The 22,560-nt window shown below is 41.0% G+C and overlaps 1 protein-coding gene across 2 annotated transcripts in view; it reads left to right on the top strand.

Moving 5' to 3' along the window:
- Window positions 1-30: 30 nt before the first annotated feature.
- SLC9A9 (solute carrier family 9 member A9) overlaps window positions 31-22,560 on the top strand; it is an 804,336-nt gene continuing 781,806 nt past the window's right edge. Inside the window, exons 1-3 of one of the 2 annotated variants that reach the window (XM_044946316.2) lie at window positions 31-318; window positions 7,804-7,896; window positions 8,062-8,292. In XM_044946316.2, coding sequence (XP_044802251.2) covers window positions 8,244-8,292 — 49 coding nt within the window. In that variant the 5' untranslated portion in view covers window positions 31-318; window positions 7,804-7,896; window positions 8,062-8,243. The remainder of the gene's footprint in view (window positions 319-7,803; window positions 7,897-8,061; window positions 8,293-22,560) is intronic. The other variant, XM_044946314.2, reaches the window with a different exon arrangement.

Consider the following 22,560-nt stretch of genomic DNA (forward strand, 5'->3'; position numbering starts at 1 on the left):
TCCTCCGAGCTCCCCGCCCTCCGACTCCGGCGGCGCCTCCTCCAAGCCAGTCAAGTTATACAGCAAGGGGAGGAGGGAGGGAGCGCAGGGACTCGACGGCCGCGCACCCGCGTCCGCCGTGCGCGCACGCGCACTACTCGCTGGGGGCGCGAGAGCTGCGGCGGAGGTGGCCGCCTGCGGGACGAGCGAGGTCTCTGAGAAGAGAAAAGGAGGAACTCACGGAAGGGGAAGCTGGAATGACTCACACCGAAAAGTAGCAACAGTGTAGGAAGGTGGGAAGGATGAGGTGCCCGCGCGTCCCTGACGCCTCACGCCCCGGTTCGTGCGCGCTGACTCTCCAGAGGGAGAGAGAGGGGGCAGGGGGGCGGGGCTGGCGGGGCGGAGCTAGCGCGCCGCCGAGAGAGCGTCTGCGTGGGCTCCCGGGGGCAGCTTTGGGGTGGGGGGAGGGTTGCTCCACGGGGCGGAGCTTGAGCTTTTGGAGGCGGGGTAAACTCGCAAGCTCCTGTAGTGAAATTATTTAATACTTTTAGTAACAGTTACTCTTTTCTGATTGTTGCCTTTTACTAGGACCTGTTTTTTGCCGTTGTGCAAACAGTCACCTTAGAGGGAAAAAAATAAAGGAGCCGCAGAAGCCTATTGCAAGCCCCTGCCCTCCGCACGGCGCGCCGTGGGTGGAGGCCGAGTAGGCGGGGCGGCGTGCTCTCCGGGCCTTATACGGGTGGGGGCGCGCGCCCGGGGGCGGGGCGAGGCGAGGCCGCGGCGGGAGCTGGCCTCCCCCTGGTCCCGCGCGCCGCTCACTCCGGGGGCGGGCCTGCGAGGAAAACGTGGGAGAGGGCGTGAGTTGTGGCGGGACTATTTAGGGGCTTCACCTTCGGCATCTGTCACGTCTGTGAAGACATCTTAAATTAAAGCTGAGTGGGCACCAGGAAAGAGAAGTCTGCGAGGCAGCGTGATAAAAAATGGCAAAGCAGGATGAAGAGAGAACAGACGCGGCCTGGCGTCGCCGGGAAATCTGCCCTAGCCACTGCGAAGGAGCTGGAACTAGCAGCTAATTTGCTCCCGCCAGCTTTCCCAGCCGGTTTCCTTCAACTGAAGGCGTTTTCTTTAACTCCGGGGAGTCTGTCCCAGGGCCTCCCTTGAGGCGCGGGCGGGCCCTTACTTCCCCCCTCGGACTCAGGCCTGCCCCAAGAGCCCCAACGCGTTGCTGTGACGGTAGCCATGGGGACCCGGGCTGCCTGGTGCTCCACACCTGCACCTTGGCTCAGCTTCACGCCACGACTACAAAAATAACTCGGAAATCTGTAGCTCCAGCGCCTTATTTTGGTAGAAGTTTAAGGGAACCCAGACTCTACAGTAGCTGAAATATGCAGTTATAATGCTTTTCAGTTTTAGCGCTGAAGTAATTAAAATGAGCAGTGTTTCTGATGCACAAGTGATTCCTCATGCGGTGTTAAAATATCTGGGTTTTAACCGAGTTAATGATAGGGGTTGAACAATGATGTTTAGGAGACCCATTCACTGGCATGTAGAAATCAACTCTAGAAGGGCTTAATGAAAAAAGTCTGTACTGGTTTCTGTGTGGTGTTCTCAACATTGTTTACTTGTAAAAGGAAGAGCTATACTCGAGAAGTACTGTTGTAATCAACATTTTGACCTTCGTGATTTAAGAATTCAAACTTTGGGGGGAAAAAACATACTTGTACAATTAATAAATATATTCAGCGTAGAAGTGACTTTTAAATGATGTTACATTGACTCCAGACAAATTGGGCGGTTTTAGTTCTTTCAGTATGTACAAAGTGACTGCTGAAGAAGTTTGATAACGCTAAGGATTTTTTGAAGCCTTGGCAGTAACTTGATTTAACTTACTTTCAGAGCATCCCATAACTTCATGAAATGTAGACTTATGAACAATATCTCCATTGAGAGTTTGGTGTGATTGGTCTGGAGATGTCAGCTCTGCTGCTGTCTCTGCTGATTTGTAAACTGGGCTGCTACTGCTGCTGCTAAATTGCTTCAGTCCTGTCCAAGTCTGTGTGACCCCATAGACAGAAGCCCACCAGGCTCCCCCGTCCCTGGGATTCTCCAGGCAAGAACACTGGAGTGGGTTGCCATTTCCTTCTCCAGTGCATGAAAGTGAAAAGTGAAAGGGAAGTCGCTCAGTCATGTCCGACTCTTAGCGACCCCATGGATTACAGTCTACCAGGCTCCTCCATCCATGGGATTTTCCAGGCAAGAGTACTGGAGTAGGGTGCCATTGCCTTCTCCGAGTAAACTGGGCTAGTTATTACTAAACTGCAAAATTCTTATCGCTAACATCCTTTCTTCCTGTCATTTAGATATGTTCAATCAATACTAGAGGATTTATGTGGAATTGCTTTAAAACAATAAAAGCACTACATACATTTCAATATTTTTATTTAGAGTGAATGATTCCATTGGAATTATTGCCAGTGATAAAGCTGAGAGAATTGAGGTATAATGCAAGACTATTCCTGGAGGAGGGCATGGAAACCGACGCCAGTATTCTTGCCTGGAGAATCCTATGGACAGAGGAACCTGGTACAGTACAGTCCACAGGGTCGCAAAGAGTCAGACTTGACTGAAGTGACTGAGCAGGCACCCAAGACTATCTAGAGGATTCAGCTCAGCTCAGTCGCTCAGTTGTGTCCGACTCTTTGTGACCCCATGAATCGCAGCACACCAGGCCTCCCTGTCCATCACCAACTCCCAGAGTTCACTCAAACTCATATCCATAGAGTCGGTGATGCCATCCAGCCATCTCATCCTCTGTTGTCCCCTTCTCCTCCTGACCCCAATCCCTCCCAGAATCAGAGTCTTTTCCAGTGAGTCAACTCTTCGCATGAGGTGGCCAAAGTATTGGAATTTCAGTTTTAGCATCAGTCCTTCCAATGAACACCCAGGGCTGATCTCTTTAGAATAGACTGGTTGGATCTCCTTGCAGTCCAAGGGACTCTCAAGAGTCTTCTCCAATACCACAGTTCAAAAGCATCAATTCTTCGACCCTCAGCTTTCTTCATAGTCCAACTCTCACATCCATACATGACCACTGGAAAAACCATAGCCTTGACTAGACAGACCTTTGTTGGCAAAGTAACGTCTCTGCTTTTGAATATGCTATCTAGGTTGGTCATAACTTTCCTTCCAAGGAGTAAGCGTCTTTTAGTTTCATGGCTGCAGTCACCATCTGCAGTGATTTTGGAGCCCCAAAAAATAAAGTCTGACACTGTTTCCACTGTTTCCCATCTACTTCCCATGAAGTGGTGGGACCAGATGCCATGATCTTTGTTTTCTGAATGTTGAGCTTTAAGCCAACTTTTTCACTCTCCTCTTTCACTTTCATCAAGAGGCTTTTTAGTTCCTCTTCACTTTCTGCCATAAGGGTGGTATCATCTGCATATCTGCATATCTGATACTTCTCCCAGCAATCTTGATTTCACCTTGTACTTCTTCCAGCCCAGTGTTTCTCATGATGTACTCTGCATATGAGTTAAATAAGCAGGGTGACAATATACAGCCTTGACATACTCATTTTTCTATTTGGAACCAGTCTGTTGTTCCATGTCCAGTTCTAACTGTTGCTTCCTGACTTGCATATAGGTTTCTCAAGAGGCAGGTCAGGTGGTCTGGTATTCCCATCTCTTGAAGAATTTTCCACAGTTTATTGTGATGCACACAGTCAAAGGCTTTGGCATAGTCAATAAAGCAGAAATAGATGTTTTTCTGGAACTCTCTTGCTTTTTCCATGATCCAGAGGGTGTTGGCAATTTGATCTCTGGTTCCTCTGCCTTTTCTAAAACCAGCTTGAACATCTGGAAGTTCACGGTTCATGTATTGCTGAAGCCTGGCTTGGAGAATTTTGAGCATTACTTTACTAGCCTGTGAGATGAGTGCAATTGTGCGGTAGTTTGAGCATTCTTTGGCATTGCCTTTCTTTGGAATTGGAATGAAAACTGACCTTTTCCAGTCCTGTGGCCACTGCTGAGTTTTCCAAATTTGCTGGCATATTGAGTGCAGCACTTTCACAGCATCATCTTTCAGGATTTGAAATAGCTCCACTGGAATTCCATCACCTCCACTAGCTTTGTTCGTAGTGATGCTTTCTAAGGCCCACTTGACTTCACATTCCAGGATGTCTGGCTCTAGGTAAGTGATCACACCATCGTGATTATCTTGGTTGTAAAGATCTTTTTTGTACAGTTCTTCTGTGTATTCCTGTCACCTCTTCTTAATATCTTCTGCTTCTGTTAGGTCCATACTATTTCTGTCCATTATGGTGCCCATGTTTGGATGAAATGTTCCCTTGGTATCTCATTTTCTTGAAGAAATCTCTTAGCCTTTCCATTCTATTGTTTTCTGTTGTTTTAAAAGAAGCTTAAGGCAAAGGAGAAAAGGAAAGATACACCTATTTGAATGTGGAGTTCCACAGAATAGCAGGGCGAGATAGGAGAGCCTTCCTCAGTGATCAATGTAAAGAAATAGAGGAAAACAATTTAATGGAATACCCATCATATATTTTTTTAAAAATGAACTTGCTCTTAGAAAATTAAAGTTTTACATTAAGTCGTTATTATATCCCCTGTAGCTGTTGTTGTAGTTGTTCAGTCACTAAGTTGTGGCTGACTCTGTGACCTCATGGACTGCAGTACACGGGGTTCCTCTGTCTTCCACTATCTCCTGGAAGTGAAAGTGAAAGTTTCTCTGTCGTGTCTGACTCTTAGCAACCCCATGGACTATATAGTACATGGAGTTCTCCAGGCCAGAATACTGAAGTGGGTAATCTTCCCTTCTCCAGGGGATCTTCCCAACCCAAGGATCGAACCCAGGTCTCTCACATTGCAGGCAGATTCTTTACCAGCTGAGCCACAAGGGAAGCCCACTATCTCGCAGTTTGCTCAAATTTATGTCCATTGAATACCTAACATTCCAGGTTCCTATGCAATATTGTTCTCTACACCATCGGACTTCGGTTTCAGCACCAGACACATCCACAACTGACCATCACTTCTGCTTTGGCCCAACCTCTTCATTCTTTCTGGAGCTATTAGTAATTGCCCTCTACTCTTTCCCAGTAGCATATTGTACACCTTCCGACCTGGGGACTCACCTTTCAGTTTCGTATCTTTTTGCCTTTTATACTGTTCATGGAGTTCTCATGGCAAGAATACTGGAGCGGGTTGCAGTTCCCTCCCCTAGTGGCCAAGTTTTGTCAGAACTCTTCATTATGATCCATCTGTTTTCGGTGACCCTGCATGGCATGGCTCATAGCTTCATTGAGTTACTCAAGCCCCTTCACCATGACAAGGCTGTGATCCATCGATGGGTCCCCTGCAGCAGTGGTACTCAATTAGGGAATATTGCCTCTTGGTGGGGAAAGGATACGTTGGACAACCTCTGGAAACATTTTTGGTGTCATAACCAAGGAGTATGGATTGGTATCTAGTGGGAAGAGGCCAGGAATATTGCAAAACATCCTACACTGTACAAGGCAATTCCAACAACAAAGAATTAACCAGCCCAAAATGTCAATAGTGATGTGCTATTGAGAAATTCTGACCTACAAAATTCTGCTGTTAGGTAGTAAGGTTTTAGGTATGAAAGCTTTATTGTTTAGCATTCTTTTCTGCAGCATAAAAAGTGTGTGTATTTACACTTATTGCATATCTTGTGATTATAATGTTATGAACATTGTCAATTCAAAGAAACTTTGTATCATTACAGCTGTTACTAGTATACATCTGCTCAAAGTATAAATGTCACATTTTGAGCATTATGAAAATAATACTTCATTGAAATACATTTCTTAAGAGATTGGATTTTTTTATCATTTAGGTTAAGTTTTCACAGATGAGTATTATTTATTGCTGTAATCTGACAGAGTTCAACATAATTCTTTTTCTCTTTTTCAACTTAAGAGATGTAAAGGCCAAAATGTCTTGTTTATTTGAGAGGAGTTAAAAAATGTTACACAGTAATGTCCTTTAATAATTTTTATTCCTTCAATGTTGTATGCCAAAAATCATTACTTACAGTGGTTTATCAGAATATTTTTAATGGACATATCAGTTAGGTTTTCCAGTTTAGAAGCAAAGCATTGGAATCTTGATTTAGAAAATGGTTCCTTACTGAGTCACTAATTTTCTCATTATTGACTGTTTAGTCCCCTCATCGTTATGTCCTGAAACAATATATCATAATAAATTTAGGATGAGTAAGAGTCATTCCTTTTGGAAAGGCCAAAGAGATAATTCTGTGTACTTAAGTACCTAAAATAGTGTCTGATTTAAGTGATTGTTTATTAGTAGTTGTTGTATAGGTGGATGGACGAACAACTGAAGTAATTAACACTTTAGGATTAAATACTATTGTAATAGTCCAAAGCTGGAAATGACAGCTGATAGCAAGGCTCAGACAAGTCTGCCTGCAATGCGGGAGACCCAGGTTAAAGTTGATGAGAATATTCTGAATATATTCCAAAGACAGATCTAACAGAATTTACTCAAGGTTTGGGTGAGAGTAAGAACAGCATCAGCTATCAATGCATAGTTTTTGTCCTAAACTACTAAAAGAGTTACCACTTTACTGAGGTGAAAAAGGTTGAGAAGAAAAGAATGAGAAAGATATTGCATTGGCCAAAACGTTTGTTTGGGTTTTTCTGTAACATCTTGTCCTCCAGTTAAAAATAAATACAAAAAGAAAAACCTGAGCAAACTTTTTGGCCAACACAATACAAGTAAGAGAAGGCAATGGCACCCCACTCCAGTACTCCTGCCTGGAAAATCCCATGGATGGAGGAGCCTGGTGGGCTGCAGTCCATGGGGTCGCTACAAGTCTGATACGACTGAGCGACTTCACTTTCACTTTTCATTTTCATGCATTGGAGAAGGAGGTGGCAACCCACTCCAGTGTTCTTGCCTGGAGAATCCCAGGGACGGGGGAGCCTGGTGGGCTGCCATCTGTGGGGTCGCACAGAGTTGGACACGACTGAAGTGACTTAGCAGCAGCAATACAAGTAAAATTTTCCATGTCCATTTACTTCAGTGCCACATTTGTGTTTCTAAGCTTGATTTAGCTATTGAAACATACAGTTATCTATCAATGTATGAATAATTATTACTTTTAGTCTAATTGAAAGACCTGTGTCATCACAAAATGATGGGGTCTTTTCCCTGTTTTCAGTTCTGACACCTAAAATTGAAATGCTTGACAATGTTAACTATAAGTCTTCCACTAACTAATGTTAATTATCTGATTTATGTATATTGTTAAAAGCTGTTCAGTGTTTCAATAACGTTTTAATCTCATTTTACTATATTTTAAATCAATGACATTATACACAGGTATTTTTTAGGATGGGTTTAATATCAAACAGTTGGCTCTGTTGGATAAAAATAGACTTCTCAAACTCATAAACATCAAAACCATGATTTTGCTTGAGAACATTGAATCATAGTTTTTCTGACATGGTCAGAATAATTCAAATTAGCTCAAGTGCAACTGTAATTTATAATTCTTGATTTATATTAATTCTGATTAACATGCAATATTACATAAGTGTTTTCTGCCTTGACTAGACTAATCCAGAGAGGCACATTTTCTCTTAGTAAATTTTTATTACTTCTGGTTTTTATTCCCCCAGTTTGTTTCAGCAGAGAAAGTAAGATATGCAAAGACAAAAAAACTAACAGCATTTCAATGAGAGATCACTTACTACCCTGTATTAAGATCTGTTGAAAAATTAAACCAAAGCCTATGTAAATTAATATTATTTTCTATTTTTAGGAGTTGGCGTACATACTGGAAATGCCCCTTATCCAATTTCACCAAGTACAAGGTTCTGAGGTTTTGGGTTCTTAGAGTCCTGTGGAGAGACAGGTACATATATATTAACTTTAACATGTTTGTGAGAAATGTGATGTAAGCAAATATTAAAGGATCATAAACAAGAAATTGTTATAGCTATAGACCTTACCTTTGCATTGATAGCACTCCTTTTAGGAGAGTTCACTAATATAACTTTGCTTCTTTTTTCCTTCATAGTCTGTTTTCCTCATGAGCCTCACATTCTGTGACTCCTACCTCCCTGAACCTACTAATGATGTTCCTGCCATCTCTGCTGGATAACAACAACTGCAGCCCAATGCTGGCTCTTAAGCAAGCAGGCCAAAAGTTGGGAGACCACAGCTGCCCTGTTCAGAGCAACAGCATCTTCTGGGTAGCTAATGCTTGGACTTCTAAGTAAAGATCCCTTCATGGAAACCACACGTATAGGTAAAATATCTGAGTAGTCTCCAGCCTAATTGTTGTGCTCATTTTATAAAAATCAGCCACAGCTGAGGAAGCCTATTTACGTCTTGTGTTTGAGTATCATAGTGTGTATTTAGTATTCAAAATTATGTGGTTGATGTATGTTTTTGTTTTTTTCCTTATAAAAGAGTTTATAAACCCTTTAGGCAAATAAGAAGTCCCATTTTGGGGACCTAAAGATTCTGTCACTAATTCCTGTGTGTGGGGTATATATATGTGGGAGGGCATTCTCCACATCAGCAATTCTCTGACATCAGCTGGGTGTCCTACAATTTGACTCGATTCTAACATTATGTATCTGGAGACAGTATTAGATTCCACAGGTTAAGGACTCAGTCCCACAAGACCACCCTATAGTTCAGAAGAAAATTGTGAGCCCAGGTTATTACCTGTGCTTCTGATGACCAGCTACAAATCAGAGGTACCTAGGACCTACTCCTTGGGTTATAGGTTAAGGAGTCAGTCCCCACAAGACTCGCATTCCCACTTCAGAAGCCAGTTGTAAGTCTAGGTTATCACCTATGCTTCTCACCATATGCCATCCTTGGATTTGGTTAATTTGCTAAAGTGGCTCAAAAAACTCAGAGAAGCATTTTATGTACTAGATTACTGTTTTATTATAAAAGGATATTACTCAGGAACTGCAAAATAGAAGAGATGCATAGGGCAAGGTATCAGAAAAGGACTCAAAGTTTCCGTGCCCTCTCTGAGTGTGCCACTGTCCTAACTCTCTACCTGTTCACCAACCCAGGAGTTCTCTGACCCATCCTGTTAAAATTTTGTGGATACTTCATTACATAGGCACAACTGATTAAACTTTTGGTCGGCCATAGGTGATTGATTCAACATCCAGTCCCTTCTTTCCTCTCCCCTAGGACAGAATGGGACTGAAAAGTTCTCTGTTTGAATCAATTCCCCTGGCAACCAGCAGCATCCTTAGGTGCTCTGTAAAAGTCACCTCATTAACATAGAACCAGCTGTAGGGGAAAGGGGCTTGTTATGAATATGATATCTTCACCTTGATGGCTCTGGAGTGATTTAAGGAACTGAGGACAAGAGATCAAGTATTGTAATAAAAGGTGCACACATTGCTGGCTGCTCAGGAAATTCCAAGTGTTTAGAACTTTGGGCCAGGAACCAAAGGCCAAATATGTATTTCTTACTATGTCCTATGACGTCTCTTATATGTGGAATCTAAAAAGAAATGACACAAATGAACTTATTTATTTAACAGAAACAGACTCATAAACTTACAGTTGCCCAGGGGAAGGATGGGGGACAGGGATAGTTACAGAGTTTGGGATGGACATGTACACACTGCTATATTTAAAACGGATAACCAACAGGACCTACTGTCCTACAGGGAACTCTGCTCAATGTTATGTGGCAGCCTGGATGGGAGGGGAGTTTGGGGGAGAATGAATGCATGTATATATATGGCTGAGTCCCTTGGCTGTCCACCTGAAACTATCACAACATTCTTAAGTGGCTGTACTTCCATGTAAAATAAAAATAACTATATCATAGAAACTAACTGAAGAGATGTCTTATCATCCAGTATAATCTAATTGTATAGTATGGCCAGTAGAACTATGAGTTCAGAATAGAAATATAACTGATTGACCTGTCTATCCAATTTGACAGATTGAGGGGCTTTTTTCTTTCTCTTGTCTTCTAGGAAATAGTAAAGCTCTAGTTATTTTTTGAGAAGTTGTTACTGAACCGAATTTGGGTCCACTTGCCTGCCTTGTAGCAAAGCCAACCTACTGGCACTAGGTTGTAGTAAAGGAAAGTACAGTATTTATTTGCAGGGCCCCAACCCCCGTGGCTCACACAGTAAAGAATCTGCCTGCAGTGTGGGAGACCTGGGTTCAATCCCTGGGTTGGGAAGATCCCCTGGAGAAGGGAATGGCAACCCACTCCAGTATTCTTGCCTAAAGAATTCCATGGACAGATGAGCCTGGCAGGGCTACAGTCCATGGGGTTGCAAAGAGTCAGACACGACTGAGCAACTAACAAGCAAGGAGAAGGGCTTCCCTGATGGCTCCGCAGGTAAAGAATCCTCCTGCAATGCAGGAGACACAGGAGACATGGGTTTAATCCCTGTGTTGGGAAGATCCCCTGAAGGAGGAAAATGGCAACCCACTCCAGTATTCTTGCCTGAAAAAGCCTGTGGACAGAGGAGCCTGGCAGGCTATAGTCCATGGGATCGCAAAGAGTGGAACATGACTGAGCAAGTGACTGACACAAGCAAGGAAAAAGGGCTGTTTGTGTTCAGAAGACCCAACCCCCAGTGGCTTTCATGGAAGGGTTTTTAAAGGCTACATTTGGGATGAGGGTTTCAACTCATGGACTTTCTTCTAATTGGTTAGTGGTGAGGTAACAGCATGACCTTTCAGGAATCTCAACCATCAGCTTTCTGGTTCCAACCAGTCAGGGGTCTGTGTGCTTGTGGTCAGCATGTAGTCACCTTCTTCCATTTGGGTTGCTGCTAAGTCGCTTGAGTCGTGTCCGACTCTGTGCGACCCCAGAGACAGCAGCCCACTAGGCTCCCCCGTCCCTGGGATTCTCCAGGCAAGAACACTGGAGTGGGTTGCCATTTCCTTCTCCAATGCATGAAAGTGAAAAAGTGAAAGTGAAAGTGAAGTCATGTCTGACTCTTAGCAACCCCATGGACTGCAGCCTACCAGGCTCGTCCACCCATAGGATTTTCCAGGCAAGAGTACTGGAGTGGGTTGCCATTGCCTTCTCCATAGAGGGATCTTAATTTCTATAGACCAACAGGGAGATATTCATCAGATTGTTAGGTGTATCTCTTGAGGAAAAACTAGGTCTCTTTTTTTTCCCCTATCATTACTTTTCTTGCTTTACTGCTTTTCCTTTGTTTCTGTATTCTCTCACTTCCCTAATTAGTAACAATTTGACCCTGCTCTTTGGAACTCAGGGAAGGCCTAGGAGATTAAAGCCTTTTTTTGCAAACAAGAAACAGGAGACATGGAGGGGCTTTTGTACCCAGGAGGGCCCAGCAGGATCCTGCTCAATTTCAAAGTCAAGAATTAAAATTTTAAATCACATCAAAGGGACTAGAAATATTACATATTCCTTTATTATAAATAAGCTTCCCTGAAGATTTGCCTCCTTCTTAGAAAATACAAGTTTAATAATTGTAGATAAGTAAAATATATTTTTTAAAAAAGTGATCTAATTAATGATAACAGGATTGCTAGAACTTATTGACCAACTGAAAACAGCAACTTAGTGGATTAAACTGAAATGTCAAAATAAAGTACGTTTTTATAGGTGTTACATTATTCTAACATAAGTGAAATTCACTCAGTCATGTCTGACTCTTTGCAACCCCATGGACTGTAGCCTGCTGGGCTCCTCTGTCCATGGAATTTTCCAGGCAAGAATACTGGAGTGGGTAGCCATTCCCTTCTTCAGGGGATCTTCCCAACCCAGGGATTGAACCCAGGACTCCCACATTGCAGGCGGATTCTTTACCATCTGAGCCACCATGGAAGCCCATTCTAACATAAGGTAGCACTTAATTACAGCTATCAGTTTGCAGACCTAGTGGCAAATACAGTAATTGAAGTTCTAGAATTTATTTTAAAAGAAGCTTTAAACTCTACATAAGGGCAGATTTTATTTTATTTTTGGCTGTGCTGCATGGCTTGCAGGATCTTAGTTCCCGTACCAGGGATCAAACCCAGACCCTAGGAGTGAAAGCCTCCAGTCTGACCATTAGACAGTCAGGAAATTGCCAAGGGCAGATTTTAACTCTTTCTTTTGGTAAGGTTTTGATTCCCAAGTCTTTAAGACACTAGCACTTAGTGTGGAACTGTAGATAATGAACAATAATTTAGAAAACAGTAATCTCCAATTTTAGGAGAGAAAAACTAGCTCACTGTCAGTCTTAAAGCAATGACCAATAGTAAATAGTAAACATTTTGCAGTAAAAATCATTAAATCATAACATGAATAATCATTTATTAATTGTTGGGAATGTTTGTCCCTTCCAAATTGACTACAAACTTGAAGTAATTGCAAAGGAAATTTCAGAGAAAATACTAAGAAAAAAATTATCTTAAAAAATTGCTTTCAAATCCCACAGATGTTTTTAAAAGTCACAGCTTAATATGCAGGTTAATCCTCAGGAATACTATAGGTCAGCTTTCTAGAGATCTCTGAAGTGCATTCTATTCATTAGTATTTCTCCTCAGCATCATTATATCTTGCAAATTATAAAATACTTGACTTCCTTAAACACCAAACTCTGTTTCCTCACTTACAGTGACTGCTAATTTCTGTTTCAGTACCCTTTAATATGATGCAGCCTGGAAACTCCAGAAATAAGCTTGGGCAAAAATAGGGATTATTGTCCATATTTTCTTTTTAACAGGGACATTGACCATTGTCCTGTGCTGACATTGTCCATAATCTGAAACAATTGATTCATATTTTTTGTCCAGTTTTCTATTCGTTATGCATGCATGTGCTCAGTTGCTCAGTCATGTTTGACTCTTTGTGACTCCATGGAGTGTAGCCTGCCAGGCTTCTCTGCCCACGGGATTATCTTGGCAAGAATACTGGAGTGGGTTGCCATTTTCTCCTCCAGAGGATCTTCCCAATCGGGGATCAAACCTGTGTTTCCTGCATTAGCAGATGGATTCTTTATCACTGAGCCACCTAGGAAGCCCTGTTTTTTATGGCAGGAGGTTAAAATCTGGTTCCTCTTATTCCACCATAGCTGGAAACTAAACTTCAGAGTGTTTAAAAGAACTTTTTTTGAAATTACATTCCTGGAGAAGGCACAAACTTTCCAGCTTTACTACAAAATTATTTACCACTAAATACAGTTTTAAAATGAACAGTTTCACACACATTTATGTCACTTACTTGGTCCCTAAAGTTGGCTGAGTTTGCACTGATTTCTAGTGTCACCTTTCCAGTCAGCTTTCTATACTTAGACTTTTCCCTTTTACAACACGAGAGTTCCTACAACTGTTCAAGAAAAAAAGACAAAATTAATACACAGGGCAATCCAAATCCAAACAGCAAAGGACATTTTCCCCAAAGACGCCAAAAAACCTGTAGAAACCTGATACTTAGGTACACTTGCTTCACAAAACAAAACTGAGCTGCTCTTAAGATATTTACATTCAAGATTCTTGAGCTTTGCCCAGGAACAATAGATTGATGACTTGATTTACATTTACTTTACAGGCCACTTTGTGTCTTTCTTAGAGCAAAGAAATAATCTAAAGGTATATTTAACCTCTTAAAAGGTAGACATATTATAATATTTAGATGGCATTTTCCCCAGTTTGTATTCATCAGTGATTCAGAAGCATCTTGTAGTCCAGTTTGTCACCTTTTTGCATAAATGTAGTGAAATAGACAAATATTTGGTCTTTGTCTCTAGTTCCTCACACAAAACTAAAATTTCTTGAACTTCTTTAGTGATAAGCAGGCCTTTAGATCACTTCAGAATGGGGTCTGGTCACCAGAAAGGCCAATCCGTTGTCAGGGGAGTGTGTAATTTCCTTGGTTCTGTCTCACATCAGCAAAGATTTGAAATGGCAGACCAGTATTACAGCTTGGTTACAGCTCAGTTTTATTTGGCAAGCAAAGGATAGTACACCCTTGAGGCATGAAAGTGGGCTGACCCAAAAGGAGAGGCTTCAATCCATCTTGGCTTCCTCTTTTTATAAGTTGTCTCCTCCTCCCTGAGCCAGCCCTATGTAAATTGGGCTAGCCAAGAAAGGGGTGTGTTTGTTTGACCTGAAGTTCTCACTCAGGTCCGTGGATTTTCTTTTGTTCCATTTTCATAGACTTTTCCCTTTCTTTGTCTTTTAGCCCCTGCTATTTTGGATTCCTTTCTCCTATTCTAACTACCTAGCACCATGATTAGAAGCTTGGAAGTTTTGTTGCCTGAAAACTACATAGAGTTGCCTCTTGGAGAGTGCAAAAGACATAACCAAGCCAAAGAGCAGAGAAAGGATTTATTCCTTGCAGCAAGTAAGGAGAACAACAGGGATTTCTCCCAAAGCCTTCTCTCCCCATACAGCAAAACTGAGGAAGTTTTAAGCTAAGAGTATATTCATATTCATGAAAGGGCTTGAGTAATGTATGCATATTCCTGAAGGGGCTTAAGCAGAGGAGAATTTCACACTGTATTGGGGCAGAGGTTGACCAGGTCCAGGCTTTAGTTGATTAAAACTCATAAAGATCAAAAAAGGTCAGCATCATCTTTCCTTAGGTTCCACTACTCTGACATCTAGTTCACTGTCCTTCACCTGAATGGATAGTTCCTGTGAAACTCAAAGATATGTATCAGAGTGTTATGTATATCCCTTGAGGAGGAACTATGAATCTGTTTTATCACTGTATTGTTGGCTCCTTGACTGCTTTTGCTTTGTTCCTACATTTCCTCACTTCTTTTAAGATTATTAATTACTGAGACCTGTTAGCAGAAACACACTGACTAAAACTGTCCACCCTGGCCAGGCACCGTAGTAACCATTTGCAAGGGTTGTTTTATGACTGGAGGTCCTGGTAAGGAACAGGAACTAATAAGCCACCACCAACTGGTAGAGTTCAGGAAAAGTCCAAAGGAGACACCATGTGTCTGAGCACCTCCCAGAATCCTCCTCGCTGGCATCCATCTTGGCTGAGCAATGCGTGTACCGCCAGGAAGGACTCTTGAGTCAAAACAATTAGTCAGAGACAACCTGGAAACTAATCCTATTACCATAGAACCCAAGACTGGGAGCCGTGTGATAGAGCAGCTCTCCTGGGTTCCCTTACCCTACTGCTCTTTGCATGGGGTCCCCTTCCCAATTAACTCTCTTGCGTTGTCAGCAAGTATCTCCTCAGATGATTCATTTCCAAGTGTTAGACAAGAGCCCCATTTGGGGACTGGAAAGGGTCTCCCTTCCTGCAATAGACTTTGTGAAGAGCAAGTATTGTGGCCAGGCTTAGATCACAAAATGACTTAGGACAAAAATGGTTTCTCACATGTTTACAAAGCCATGCCTGGTTCTCTTTCGCTGGGACCCCTTACCCTATCCACTTACACTTTCAGTCCTACCTTCCAACCTTCAGGAAGTGGGGAGGGGCTGGTGACTGGGTTTTTACAAGTTTTCAGTAACTTAGCCATCATGCCCATATAATGATACCTCCTTAAAAACCCCTAATGGATGGAATCTGGAGAGTTTTTCATTTGATAAACTCATTGAGGTGCTGGGGTTAATGCATCCAAAAAAGGCACTGAAGTTTCCCATCACTGCTGCCATACATTGCCCTACATACCTCTTCCATTTGACTGTTGCTGAAGTATATCTTCTATAATAGACCAGTTCAGTTCAGTTCAGTTCAGTCGCTCAGTCGTGTCCGACTCTTTGCAACCCCATGAATTGCAGCATGCCAGGCCTCCCTGTCCATCACCAACTCCCTGAGTTCACTCAAACTCACATCCATTGAGTCAGTGATACCATCCAGCCATCTCATCCTCTGTCGTCCCCTTCTCCTCCTGCCCCCAATCCCTCCCAGCATCAGAGTCTTTTCCAATGAGTCAACTCTTCGCATGAGGTGGCCAAAGTATTGGAGTTTCAGCTTTAGCATCATTCCCTCCAAAGAACACCCAGGGCTGATCTCCTTTAGAATGGACTGGTAGGATCTCCTTGCAGTCCAAGGGACTTGCAGGAGTCTTCTCTGACACCACAGTTCAAAAGCATCAATTCTTTGGCACTCAGCTTTCTCCACAGTCCAACTCTCACATCCATACATGACCACTGGAAAAACCATAGCCTTGACTAGACAGACCTTTGTTGCAAAGTAATGTCTCTGCTTTTCAATAGACCAGTAGTCATAAGTAAATGCTTTTTTTTTTTTTTGATTCTGTGAGTTGTTCTGGTGAGCTACCAAACCTATGGAGAGGGTTGAGGGAACCCTTGATATTTAGTCTGCTGAGCAGAGATATGAATAGCTTTTGCACACCATTTTTGGCCAGAATTTCAAGAGGGGGTGTCTTTTGTGGAACTGAGGCACTTGTAGATCCTGATGCTAACTCTGGGAGTTGGTGTCAGAATTTAATTATTGGAAACCTAGGTGATACAAGAGTTAGTTGATATGAATAAACAACAAATATCTACTTTTACAATGATAGTTGTTATGGGCTGAATTGTGTTTCCCAGAAGTTTATATGTTGAAATCCTTATCCCCAGTACCTCAAAGTATAATCGTAGTTGGAAATAAGGTCTTTAAAGCAATAATTAACTTAAAATTAGGCATTAGCATGTCCTAAGCTAATCTGACTGGTGTTCTGGGAGTGGTCCTGACAAAGTAAAGCAGTTAGGGTAGGGGTTCCCTGGAGAAAGAGAACCAGGCATGATTTTCTGGACATAAGAGATGCCATTTGGGGCCTAAGTCATTTACTCTTATAGAAGAAGAGACTTGGACACAAAAACTGACACTGGGGAGCATGCACACAGAGACAAGACCATGTGAAGAGGCAGTGAGAGTTCTGCCATCTGCAAACCAAGGAGCTAGGCCTCAGAGGAAATCAGTACTGCTGGCACCTTGGTCTTAAACATCCAGCCTCCAGAACTTTGAGAAAATAAATGTCTGTTATTTAAGCCACCCAGTCTGTGGTATTTTGTTATGGCAGTCCCAGAAAACTAACACAGTTTATTACTCCTTCTTCATTTCTGTTGACATATGCTCATTTCAGGCCTGCGTCTTCAGCCAGAAAATTGTAGGAGCACGTTAACTAGTATCCCTGTCTCACTGTATCCCAGGGTAAAGATTTGAATTGTGATTTTCAAATTTTAAAGCTCAGTACATAAAAAAGACAAACAAACAAACAAAAAAAACCTCAGCACATAAAGCATATATCAGAATTAGTAGTATAAAATGTCAAATGGAGGAAAATTGAGCACAGAACAAAAATACAAGTGGATAGAAAGTATAAAAGACAAGATCAGAAAACTGAAAGACACAGATGACCCAACAGTGAGTAACAGGAGTTCCAAAGGAAGGAAGCAAAAAGATGGAGTAGTACTTCATATAAAAAATTTTTATATAGAAAAAATAAAAAGTTCCTGAACTAGAGAAAGATCTGCAGAATAAAAGGTCCCACTCAAACTAGAGAAAGATCTGCAGAATAAAACGTCCCACTCGAACTAGAGAAAGATCTGCAGAATAAAACGTCCCACTCAGCCATGACTGATGAAGGAAGACATTGTTGTAGAAAATTAGACTATAGACTTAAAATTTTAAATAAGACTTTGTTATTTACTAAGAATGACATTGCAGAAAAGGAGAGGAGTTCCCATCAGCTATAGCAAAGCAATCATAATACATAAAATTTTACATAAAATTATCATGGTTTACTTTAAACAGTAGCACAATGAAAGCCCAATTCCAGGAAGTGCATTACAGGCAAAAGGGAAGAAAGGACTTCACTGACCCCAAGAAAGGAAATATTGGCAGTCAGAAGTTAGCAAACAAAATGTCTCCCTGAAAAATATGCCAATATTGTACAATTAGGAAGGATCATAGAATCTACTCATTAATATCTTAAGGATCTATCATTTTGTTGAAATTTCAACTTTCTTTACATTCTGACTTTTAATAGTATCTTGATATGGACATATTAGAAATAATCTAGTTAAATTTCTAAGTTCCAAGGATAAAGAAAAAAGTCTGCCTTCTTTGGAGAAATAATAAATCTCAAAGGCAAAAGAATCAGATCACATTTTACTTACACCATTAGAAGCAAGAGAAAAATTAAATATCATTTATATGGAGAAAAAGGACTATGATCAAATAACTAATTAAGATATCATTTAATTGTCAATTTCAAAGAAAGTTGTTTGGAAATACATGAAGACTGATAGAATATATCAGTAGTACAATTAAAGAAATAGTAAGGAAAGGACTGTAATCAAGCAACAAACAAAAAAATACAGATCTCAGGACAGGAAGATGGACTAAATGAAAGAGTGATGAGTTCTAACATGTCTGTAACCTGAAGAGAAGTCTAAACCGAAATGCAGGCTGGGTACGTATAATATGAGTCCTAATGGTCAGTTCTCGAAATAGACATGGCATATTGCAAGACTACACTGATAATAGGCTCTGAAAGTGAAAAGTGAAAGTGTTAGTCACTCAGTCATGTCCAACTCTTTGCAACCCCATGCACTGTAGCCCACCAGGCTCCTCTGTCTGAGGAATTCTCCAGGCAAGAATACTGGAATAGTTAGCCATTCCCTTCTCCAGAGGATCTTCCTGACTCAAGGACTGAACCCAGGTCTCCTGCATTGCAGGCGGATTCTTTATTGTCTGAGTCAGGGAAGATAAGACTCTAGCTAAAGGTAATTAAAATAGGGCAATAAATCCTAGGAGTTTGGAGGTAAGGAGAGGAGAAATAAAAGTGTTTTAAATGGTTCACCGAGTGAAGGAACTGAGCACCTAAAAAGAGAATTAATTGTTGTTTTTTTTTATTTTCATAAAGCCCTTACTTTCATATGGATTTTATGTTGAGTAAATGAAAATTATAATCACCAGTTGAATGGAAAAGTATAGTAAAATTTCCAAATTAAAAAGAGAAAAAAGATAAGTAATGGTAATGATCAGACAGGAAAACTAATAAGGGAAATATTTAGGAGGAAATAAGGAAAAAGTTAAAAAATGCAAACAAGGAAAGGTGAAAGCAATAAATTACACAAATGATTAAATTCCCCAACATATAAAACAGAATCTCAGATTGAGTTGATAAAAACAAATCTACCCATGTATTCCTAAACACATACACACACATTTAACCAAAACAATGAAGAAATAAGAAATAGGATAAGAGAAAAGCAACTGCATACAAATGGAGGAAAGGCAACATTAATAAATAAAATAGAAATTAAAAGTATTAAGATAAAGATTATTCAGTGATAAAAGGCTCAGTTTACAAAGAGAATATAACAATTATAAGCCAGTTTTTAAGTTACTATCTCTCAGCTTCATATTTATCCTTGTATATTTTGTTTTGTGATTTTAGAACTAGAGCTCTGGAAATTGCATTTCTGATTTGTCAATTTGCTCCCTGTTAAGCTCTGGCAATAGGGGAAATAAAGGGTGATCACAAGACAGAGGAGGAGGAAAGAAACTTTTTTCTCATACCATTTGCTTCTTGTTCCTATTCAGTTCAGTCGCTCAGTCGTGTCCGACTCTTTGCGACCCCATGAATCGCAGCATGCCAGGCCTCCCTGTCCATCACCATCTCCCAGAGTTCACTCAAACTCACGTCCATCGAGTTGGTGATGCCATCCAGCCATCTCATCCTCTGTCATCCCCTTCTCCTCTTGCCCCCAATCCCTCCCAGCATCAGAGTCTTTTCCAGTGAGTCAACTCTTCGCATGAGGTGGCCAAAGTACTGGAGTTTCAACTTTAGCATCATTCCTTCCAAAGAACACCCAGGGCTGATCTCCTTCAGAATGGACTGGTTGGATCTCCTTGCAGTCCAAGGGACTCTCAAGAGTCTTCTTCAACACCACAGTTCAAAAGCATCAATTCTTCAACCCTCAGCTTTCTTCACAGTCCAACTCTCATATCCATACATGACCACTGGAAAAACAATAGCCTCGACTAGACAGACCTTTGTTGGCAAAGTAGTGTCTCTGCTTTTCAATATGCTATCTAGGTTGGTCGTAACTTTCCTTCCAAGGAGTAAGCGTCTTTTAATTTCATGGCTGCAGTTGCCATCTGCAGTGATTTTGGAGCCCCCCAAAATAAAGTCTGACCCTGTTTCTACTGTTTCCCCATCTATTTGCCATGAAGTGATGGGACCAGATGCCATGATCTTTGTTTTCTGAATGTTGAGCTTTAAGCCAACTTTTTCACTCTCCTCTTTCACTCTCATCAAGAGTTTTTTTAGTTCCTCTTCACTTTCTGCCATAAGGGTGGTGTCATCTGCATATCTGAGGTTATTGACATTTCTCCCGGCAATCTTGATTCCAGCTTCTGCTTCTTCCAACCTAGAGTTTCTTATGATGTACTTTTTCCTATTAGCATCACCTTAATAAAGCTTCGGGGCTTCTCTGGAAGCTGAGCTGGTAAAGAATCTACCTGCAATGCAGGAAACCCTAGTTTAATTCCTGGGTCAGGAAGATCCACTGGAAAAGGGATAGGCTACTCAGTCCAGTATTCATAGGTTCCTTGGTGGCTCAGATGGTTAAGAATCCACCTACAATATGGGAAATCTGGATTTGATGCCTGGGTTGGGAAGATCCCCTGGAGGAGGGCATGGCAACCCATTCCAGTATTCTTGCCTGGAGAATCCCCATGGACAGAGGAACATGATGGGCTATAGTCCGTGGGGTGGTAAACAGTTGGACATGACTGAGTAAGCACAAGCACAGTAAAACTTCACTTGTTAGTAACATTTCCTCATCACAGCAGCAGTTGACTGTAGTTTTGCAGTCTTTCAAATACCATGCTGAATATGCCCACTCAGGGGAACCAACACCACTGTAGCTCTGGCTTCTCTTAGGGCTGGATCCCAATTCCATGAGTCCCTTCATTTGAACTCAGAATTGCCAGCACCAGCCAAGTACTAAACACTTCTTCAGTTTTCCAGATCTAGATATGGTAGTTGCTTCCTACAGTTTCTAGCCCTGTAATGGTCAAGAATTTTTCTTTTGCCTTTTGGTACTTTAATATCTAATGAACTTTTTATATTAAGGAATCTCACTTAAATAACTGTAGGATTCTGAGAAAATGGTAGTGGAGACATAACATGTTTGAGATCTTTTGAATTCCCACATTAAAAGACACTGCAGCTAGATTAACAAGCTAAAAACAATATTTGCAAAAAAGATAACTGACTCTCCTCACAAACCTGAGAATGCAAGCAGGTGAGAAAAGCCACCAGTAGCCACAAGACCCATGTCTGATCAGTGTCTATGTAGGGGGAAGCAATGTGAAGCCATAGGGCATCTGATGGACCTGAGGAGAAAAACTCCACATAAACTAAAACTTATTCACTGGGAATCGTGGCAGTTCAATTTGAGAACAGCAGCTGAAACTGGGAGAGGTCTAGCATGTTCCAGTAGTCAGAACTAAGTCTTATTGCTGGCCCATTTTCATAAATCCTCATAACTGACAGACACTAGAGTTCCCTTCAAGTACATGTCTCATACTGAAGAGAAACTGCTGAACTGAAAAAAAAATTGTTCAGCATAGGAACAACTAGGACAAAGGGAAAAAAAGATCCAGATAAAATAGAGAAGGAAACAGAGCTGCCAACTACACCAAGAAAGCAATTCTAGTTTTACTGCTATAGAAAAGCATAGAAAAGGGAGCTTGTGAGAAGTTAGAAAGCTATCTGGACCAAATCCAAGAAGTCATGCAGATTAAATCCATGTAAAAATGAGCACTGGAAAGCTATTGATGTGAAATAACATATAAGTAACTATAAGATGACAGTAAGAAGCAGAATAACCCTGCAGTCAAAGAAAACACTAGAAACACATGCTCACCTTGTATGCAAATTGAAATGTAACATTTCAAAATGAGACAATGTTGCATAGTGAAAAGAACAAGATATGAAAAAACAGTAAAAATTAGAAAAACTCAGAAACTAGCAAATAGAACTCATAAAAGAAAAGAAAAAATATTTCAGAACTGAAGAATAAATTAGAAGAAAAAACACATAACACACGTACACACACAAAACCAAATACAAGTAATGCCTTACAGGAAATAGATCCAAGGGAGGAAATCTTTAAAAATAAATGAAGAAATAAAAAGGATTTGAAGGATAATGACAAATATTAAAGTTATAAAAAGAAGATATATCATACAGTTACAGGAACACCTAAAAAAGAAAGAAAAAAGATGATCTAGGAAATAGAACAAATATTAAACGCTTGCTAAAAAATATTACTGTGAAATATACATTAAAAGAACACCCTGTTACCTGAGAATATCAACCCAAAGCAACTAGACCAAGAAGTATTCTTGTAAAGGTATTGGACTTAAACAAACAAACAAATCATTGGGAATCTAACCAAAAGAACACATATTTCATAAGGGCATCAAAATTATCATCAGATTTTTTAACAAAAATGCTTTATGCAGAAAGACATGGAACAACATATATAAGATGTGGGATAAAGTAAGTAGGATAAAATGAGCAATTATGATATATTCTAAATCTATCATTACTTGTGA

Source organism: Bubalus bubalis, chromosome 1 (assembly GCF_019923935.1).
Source record: "Bubalus bubalis isolate 160015118507 breed Murrah chromosome 1, NDDB_SH_1, whole genome shotgun sequence".
Classification (NCBI taxonomy): domain Eukaryota; kingdom Metazoa; phylum Chordata; class Mammalia; order Artiodactyla; family Bovidae; genus Bubalus; species Bubalus bubalis.